This window comes from Sinocyclocheilus rhinocerous, unplaced genomic scaffold, assembly GCF_001515625.1.
Source record: "Sinocyclocheilus rhinocerous isolate Xijiao unplaced genomic scaffold, SAMN03320098_v1.1 scaffold130, whole genome shotgun sequence".
NCBI lineage: Eukaryota > Metazoa > Chordata > Actinopteri > Cypriniformes > Cyprinidae > Sinocyclocheilus > Sinocyclocheilus rhinocerous.
The window spans coordinates 970,726-979,173 of NW_015623500.1; the positions used below are offsets into that span (position 1 = coordinate 970,726).

Consider the following 8,448-nt stretch of genomic DNA (forward strand, 5'->3'; position numbering starts at 1 on the left):
TGTACATAGAAAAAGTCTTAGATCTTTGAGTTCAGCTCATGAAAAATGTGGGCAAAAACAAAAGTGTTGCGTTTATAATTTTGTTCAGTGTATATCTTCTCTCTCTTTTTGTGTTATTTAAATGTTTGATAGCTGTGGGAACCGGGGGCTCTTGCAGCTGGACAGCTTGGATGGATGGGCCAAAGTCACCTTTTCCCCTCTTCTCTTTTTCTTCTCTCACCTTTCTTTACATATACAGTGTAATTATATTCAGATAAGCACACACACACACACAACACAACCTCACACATAAACTATAGGCCTACATAATCGCGTACATAAAACTTTTTTTTTTGTTTTTTTTTTTGTTCTGTATATGTGTTCTGTTATTTTTCATATTTTTTCCTAGTCTGTTGTGTGTTTTATAAAGAAACTAGTTTTTAAATATTTTTTTAAATCAGAGTCTGCCTCTGATTTTAAAGGCCTAGTTTAACATTACAGTGGTGGGTGACGAAAGAAGCAAGATAGTGAGAAAGCCATTAAAGACTTTTCTTACCAATTTCTTACGTGTATACTCTACAGCTCGCAGATCTGCTAATCTCTCTTCTTCCTTTTTCTGCTCTTTAGCAAGCAAATTCTCTTCATTTATCTTCTGAATCTCTTGAAGCAAATTCCTCTGCTCCTCCTTCTTTCTTTCAATGGCCTGTGATAATATCACACACAGATGAACTCACACATACTGATCTATGTGAGTTAGTAGACTATTTATAATTTCAACTGATCTAGAGATTCATTGCATGTACCTTGAGCTCCTCCATCTGCATCCTCTCCATGTTTTCCAACAACTGCTGACCCTCCTGCTCCTTCAACTCATCCTGTAGCATTTTCTCCTCCAGACACATCTGGATCTGATCCAGGATGCACATCTTCCCACTTTAAGAACACCCACCCATTAACCACAGAGAACAGAGCACTGTATTGTATACGGAGCATTGTAGAGTATACAGAATACAGAGCGTGAACATCCTTACTCAATCCTTTGCTGCTTTAGCAGCTGTTCAATTTGTTTCTGGGTTTCTAAGGCCCGGCGACGATCCACCTGCATCATGGCATCCAGTCTCTTCTCTTCCTCCTGCCACTCTGCATGGTTCTGTTTCTTCTCCTGAATTTGTGCATCCCGGACAACATGGCACTGCACTTCCTGAATTAACTGCAGGAGTACAAAAGCAACATTTGCATTTAGGCAACATTACAGTAAGTGGGTCATGCACTGCATCTAATTTCCGAGGCTGCGTCCTCTGGATGTCACATTTGTTGGCCGCATACGTCATTGAGGAGGTCTCATGACTGTACTTTTCTTAAACATGACTTAAATGAGACAGCCTCGATGTCTGTGGCCAACAAATGCAACCTCTGGAGGACGCAGCTTCCGAAATGAGACGGTTATCATTTGACTTTTCATTGTGGTCCTATCTACCTCATTGAGCTTCTTGACTTCATCCTCTTGTTCCATTCTCAGGGCGTTCGCCCGTTCCAACAGGTACTGAGCCCGGTCCCTTGCCTCTTCCTCGAGTTCACTGAGGTTCTGGTTCTTCTGCCGAGACAGGTCCGCCTGATGCATCTGTGCTTTTCTCTGCTCTGCAGCATCCTGACACAATGACAACAATTAAATTTACTTATCTTGAAGAAAACAGCCATGCTTGGAAGACAGCCAAAGAAAAATGTTTGGGCCATACACAGACAGTTTTGTGGGCAATGGAAGGAAGTCTTTTTTTTTTTCAACTTGAGAACCATGTTTTTAGAATGCTGTGTCAGATGTTGAAGCAAAACATGTTTACATAAAAAAATAAAAAATAAAAACTCGAAAAGCAGTGCAATCGAATACAAAAACAAGTCTACAAGGTAAGGTTCGTTCTGTGTAAATCCAACTTGAGAACCATGTTTTTAGAATGCTGTGTCAGATGTTGAAGCAAAACATGTTTACATAAAAAAATAAAAACTCGAAAAGCAGTGCAGTCGAATACAAAAACAAGTCTACAAGGTAAGGTTCGTTCTGTGTAAATCAAATGATGCTTCAACCAGAGCCTTGGTTGCTATCAGTATACGTTTTTGTTTTTTTCCAGCTGCACACAAGAATCAACAAATCAATTTGTAGCTTGTTAAAATTCTTTAAAAGCATTAAGTTACAGTTGTTTTTAAATTGCTTTTGTACAATTTTCACAACATTTTTTTATTTTTAGTACTAATCTCACAACGGATCATCAAAAAAAGCTGTTTTAAAAACATTTCAGCAAAAGATCACAAAGTATCCTTTTCATAACACATAATAGGGGATTCATCTATATAAAGTTTTAATACACAGTAACTGCCTTTTTCATAACGCTAATACAATCAAACTTTGCATACACCTCTTCCCATTCAGTTTAATACATTTGTTCATCATTAATGTCAGGGTTTTACCCTGGCAGCCCTGTCTGTGTTGTCTGTGTTCCACATTTCTATTGTCTTCTTCTTGGGTTTTACTCTTCTAAAATGAGGTAACCTCAATGGCAATAGTCCACAAATGGCACATCCTTCAAATTGTCCTCCTCCACTGTGATTGGACGGCTGACTAAAAAGTGACAGTGATGAGTGCTGCGTTTTACCCCAATTTGAACATGCGTCAACTCTCGGCACAGAGAAAAAAATATATATAAAATAAATCACCCAAGCACTCAGTGTGAAAAAGATGCTCAGCGCCTCGTCACTGCTGGCATTTTAAAAAATGTGGCACTCCCATTGAAAACAATATGCTAGCCTCGGGAAATAATGCTTTGGTGGACACACAGCCTAAAAGTTATTTTTATAATAGCTATTTTTCTGAAATGAGACAACCTTGATGATGTATGAGGCTGACGAATGTGACCTCTGAAAAAAGCATCCTTTGAAAAGTGATGTGCTCCCCTGTCCTGCCTCCTTGATTTTGATTCCTTGGGGCCACGCCCCATTGTTTAACCATTGTCTAGTACTCATTCGGTTAAAGGTACTCATTCGGTTAAAGGTGCACTAAGGGATTTTTGCCAAACGATGTTTGTTTTGGTGCTTTCAAATATTAACACGCCCATACCCCAACAGGACCTCGTACCGATTTTGAAATCTCTGCCCCACACGTACGTACACAACCATGGCATATCAACGATCGCGGAAACAAGCTAAGATGACACACAAGCATATTCAAACAAAAGCCAACACAGATGAGTTGAAAAATCAATGTTACTCACCTATCAAGAAGAAAAAACGATTGTAACTTTAATTGTAAGGATTAATCTGTATTTGTTTATAGAATGAAGACTATCCAGTGTTATTTTATATTCGTTATTCAGTTTATGTACCTGAATACTACTGTTAGACCTACCTAAAAAGAAAAAAAGAAAAAAACTTTAGATAAAAAACTAAAAAGCATTATTTCACTTATTTTTTGCTTATTCATTCAGTTATGTTTTTTGTGCTATTTTTTGCAATTTATTTATTTGTTCTATTTAATATCTAATTACTGCCCGTTTACTTCTCATTTTTAGTTAAAATAAGTTGAAGTTTTACCCCATACCACCATCTAGAGTTGCGTATTTGCAAATGTTTGTCTTTCTAATAACATAACTTCACCAGTTCACACTTACATATAATCAGGTTGAGCAAATATTAAGCATATTTGGCATGCTGTCCGAGGGGAGGGCTCTCAGCTTGGAATATAGCCCCAACCCAGAGAACTCACCTATCCCTAAACTGGGAAAAGAATAGTTAAGAGGGAGAAGTTGGGGTGTAGGAGGGATGCTGGGCTGATCAGTGTAAAAAAAAAAACTAGAGTACACGTAAAATTTTAGTATATTATATAAAAAAATAATGTTGTGCATTCATTTGGGTTTCAAACATATAATTATGACTCACCATGGCTTCCTCACGGGCTTGGCGTTGGGCCTGTAGCACAGCTGCCTTCTCTTCACTAGGAGAATGAGACTCCACCAGGATTCGCCTGAACTCAGCCGTGGACAGGATGACAGACTGCCCAGATGGGTCCTCATTTGGGATTCTGGTTCAACAACCAAAGAATGAGCATAAAAATAGTGCAAGCAGTGAAAACACAAAACATGATGTACTGGGATAAAAACATGCACTTACCTCCCAGTGGGCAACTGATGATGAAAAGACATCAATTTGACATCAAATTTAACGTAAAAAAAACAGGTCAAATATGCAAATCAAACTGACGTCAAAAACCTGACATTAAAATCGATCTGATGTAAATTGAATGCCAAACATATCTGCCTACATATTCATTAAACCAATTTCAGTGTGGGATAACTTAAACTATTTTCTCCCAATTACCACTGGAAATATATTATTTATTTATTTCAGTGGTTCCCAGCCACATTCCTGGAGCTCCCCAACACTGCACATTTTGCATCTCTCCTTTGTCTGACAAACCCATTTCAGGTTTTGAAGTCTCTACTAACGAGCTGATGATCGGAATCAGTGCGTTTGATTAAGGAGACATGGAAAACATGTAGTGTTGGGGGGCTCCAGGAACGAGGCTGAGAACCCCTGATTTATTTAATATTATTTAAAATGACTGAATCAACTTGGACAGGAGAGTTCAAGATACTTTTGTGCTGATACTTTTAGATACTAAAAATAATCATTAAACACATACAATGATGTACTTACTAATTTGTTTATTTTCTTTGGCAGTTTTGTAATTCTTTTTTTTTTTTAATCATGACTAGTTTAATGATTATGCACTAATATAACAATGATGAAACAACAACACACAGAGGCATGTAGCCTATGACTACAATGTCAAGTTATTTTGACTCATATTTTTTTAAAGCTGCATGTAGGATAAAAGTCTGTGACAAAGTTATTTCTGTGCAAAACTCTCTGACACTTGGTTTAAGTCAGTGTCCGAACAGGTAATGCAAATACCTCAATAAGGATAACTACATGTAACCACACTGCAAAAACCCTTTGCTTCTACTTGCCTGAGGTCCCTGATAAGGTCTTTAGTGATGATGCGCACTGTCTCTAAATTTGGCTCTTTGGGTGCAGGAGCAGAGCGTGTCCTCAATCTCACGCTTCCGCCTTCAGGATCGTCTTTCATATCACCAGCAGAATGCTGAGACAAAAGACAGTTGAGTCTTCCTTTTTTATTTTCATTCAATGTCCAAGACAATGTCCATTGTGCAATAGGCATATTTCTACCTGTTTTGGTGTCCCAAAGAGGGTCTCATCCACATGAGAGGTGAGGGCTCGTGTGCGATAGCGGTGAGTGAAAGCACTGCTGCCCGACTGCTTTCCACATGAGGATGTGGCACTTTGAGGCTGAAAAGCATGAGGCATGCGAATCTTAAGGAATTTAATGATTCCTTTATTATCTTTGAGGAACAAATGTCAGGAACAACTAGTGAGAAGCTGTATGATTTAAGTAAGTATTTTAATTTAATGATTTTAAATATAAGTCTCATGAACCTTTAACACACATACACACTTGTCTAAATGAGTCTACTCCACCAAGCTACTGTTATAAGCATGAGCCCCGTCAGACTGGTCGTGGCGGCGGTGTTGCAACAATATATAGTGACATTCTCAATGTTACTCAGAAGACACGATACAGGTTTAACTCATTCGAAATACTAATGCTTAATGTTACACTGTCAGATATGCAAAAGAAATCTATCGTATCTCTTACTCTGGCTACTGTGTATAGACCACCAGGACCATATACAGATTTCCTAAAAGAATTTGCAGATTTCCTCTCAGACCTATTGGTTACTGTTGATAAAGCGCTAATTGTCGGAGATTTTAACATTCACATTGATAATACAAAATCGTGAAAAGCGCTATACAAATAAACTTGAATTGAATTGAACTTGTGTCCTCATAAACCACCTAAACCAGTGCAGGTTTCCATTTTATGGACACAATCCATAGATTCCAACGTATAAACAGTATAAAACCCTAACCCTACTCCTACCCCTGACAGAAAACTTTCTGCATTCAAAATACTTACTTTATTATCATTTATAAGCTGTATAAGTCCCCACGATGTCAAAAATGACTGGTATTACTATCCTTGAGGGGACTAAAGTAGGGAATACACATATACACATACAACAGTTAGTTCCAGCTGTGAAACGGTTCATTTTTGATTCACTAAAAATAACCATAAGATATACTACATAGTATATAGTAAATAACAGCGTCAGAACATTTTATTACGATGATAGCATCGGTCCATGAGTGCAGGAAACTTTAACGTAATGGTTTTCGTACTTCAAAAACGTGTCCGGTTCTGAACCCTGAACCCCAATGTAAATTGCAAAGCTAACAGTTCATTGTTTCTGACCATAATTTAGGGTTTCGTTTTAAAAAGCACTTACCATTTTGTTTGAGCTTTAGTGAAAAAGCTGCCAGATGTAATGACAGGGATACAAATAGTGTTAAAAAAACAACAGTGACACCGGTGTTGACCACAGCTAACTTAACGTACTTGCAATAAACAGGACACACAGCTGTGTTTTGTTGTGAACGTTTCCATGGAGACGTGGTTACTGGGGTTACAGCCAGTATGATGTGTTGTATGGACCCTTTTCACAAGACTGTGATGACGCGTTTAACAGTCATCAGCATGGTAAATCCTCGAAAGGTTGTAAAAATGTATATACGTTTATAACACTGTATATGCTTATCACCTTTGCATCAATTACAAAAAACAAACAAACAAACAAACAAAAAACTAATTAACGCTAATGCGAGGGTGTTTCTACTACAGCGTCTATGGGAGGGACGGTGTTGTGTAATATTCAGTTCCTGTGAAAAAACTGTCCCAGTGGGTGGAGTTTACGGATTATTCATTAGTTCCCCTAGTGTGGGCGTGTCTTTGAGACAACGCGCAAATTAATGGAACTGAAAATATTAGTGCACAATAATTTATGCTAACCTGGGCTAATATAGTTTTTTTTTTTTTTGATGTGTTTTTAAGCTTTTATATATTTCAGTTGTGGGGCTTTAATTAATTAATTAATTTGAATAGATTAGCCTACCTATAGTTGTCATTGGTGACTAGTACTGCAGTGTGTATACAACAATGCCTGAAACAAACCTCTACAAATGTATCTGTGGCCTAATAAAATGAATATAAACTATAGCCGGGAGTGAGTATCCTGTGTCATTCTATCTTTCATCTTCATCATCTTTTTTATTTTTAATAACCAGTATTTCCCAGCCTCCACAGCCCTATCAGTATCTTTATCAACACTTTTCATATATTTGATATCATGTATCATGTAAATTATAATTAAAGTCACACAAGTAAATGCACATTTACTTCTATCTGTCACATATTTTCTTCCTATTATTATTTTTATTTTATTTTAAGTAAAAAAAAAAAAAAAATCAAAATTTTTCCACATACACCTGTTTGGGAATCAACAATCTGCAAGTACTAATAGATATTAATATATTAAAGGTATATGTCCACCCAAAAATGAAAACTGTCATCATTTACTCAGCTGTTTGAAACCAGTGTGAACATTGACACATTTTTCGAAGTCTTCTACAGAAGAGTCATACAACCTTGAAACAACATGAGAGTTAATTTTTATTTTTGAATGAACTGTCCCTTTAAATGGACCTACAAAAGCATGTCATGTTTTCCTTAATTGTATTTAGTTAACAGTCAAATAGAGCATTGTCCATATTTTATTTAGCACAGTAAAATTACCTCATCATTCACACTGAAATATTTTGTCTTGTTATCTAATTTCATAGTTGTGTGTTATTTAATGTATCATACACAGTACACAAAATATTTATTAGTATTAGTACCATTTTTCTTATCAATTTATATGAAATCTCAATGTGTCTATGTTGGGAAAACAGTTTTTTTTTTATGGATACCTGTACCTGAGGCACTGATAAATCAAGACACAGTTTTTCATTTTTGTGTATGAAAGACTACATGGGTAAAGAAGGACATTCCACCTTTCACTGTGCCCGAGCCTGTCTTCATGCTTCCAGAGTCAGTCCAGTCACCATTTATGTATTGGAAGAGGCTCTTCACTGACCAGATGATTGAGCACATAACTGAGCATACCAACCAGTACTCAGTTCAACAGACCGGGACATCCATCAACACCACAGTTGCTGAAATGGAAGATTTTTTGTCAATTTTGCTGTACGTGGGAGTTTTTGAATTTCCCTCTTTAGAAGATTACTGGGCCTGTGAGTCACGATTCCCACCAGTGGCTGATACCATGTCAGTGAAGCGTTTTAAAGTGCTACGAAGAAATGTCCACTTCAACGACAACTTCCAGATGGAAGGCTGCACTGACCGCTTCCATAAGATTCGCCCTCTTTTAGACATGCTCAGAGAACAATGCCTTCTCATTCCCCCCACCAACAGGCAGAGTGTTGATGAAGTGATGGTGGCTTACA

General features: G+C 37.4%; 1 protein-coding gene across 1 annotated transcript in view; it reads right to left on the reverse strand.

The window, feature by feature from the left end:
* The window catches only part of LOC107758640 (cilia- and flagella-associated protein 45-like), a 19,622-nt gene extending 13,086 nt beyond the window's left edge, over nucleotides 1-6,536 (reverse strand). Inside the window, exons 1-8 of the mRNA XM_016576467.1 lie at nucleotides 6,393-6,536; nucleotides 5,215-5,334; nucleotides 4,995-5,128; nucleotides 3,904-4,045; nucleotides 1,457-1,627; nucleotides 1,011-1,189; nucleotides 783-912; nucleotides 536-682 (exon numbers count right to left, since the gene is read on the reverse strand). Of these exons, the coding sequence (XP_016431953.1) occupies nucleotides 536-682; nucleotides 783-912; nucleotides 1,011-1,189; nucleotides 1,457-1,627; nucleotides 3,904-4,045; nucleotides 4,995-5,128; nucleotides 5,215-5,334; nucleotides 6,393-6,395 (1,026 nt within the window). The 5' untranslated portion in view covers nucleotides 6,396-6,536. The remainder of the gene's footprint in view (nucleotides 1-535; nucleotides 683-782; nucleotides 913-1,010; nucleotides 1,190-1,456; nucleotides 1,628-3,903; nucleotides 4,046-4,994; nucleotides 5,129-5,214; nucleotides 5,335-6,392) is intronic.
* Nucleotides 6,537-8,448: the final 1,912 nt, after the last annotated feature.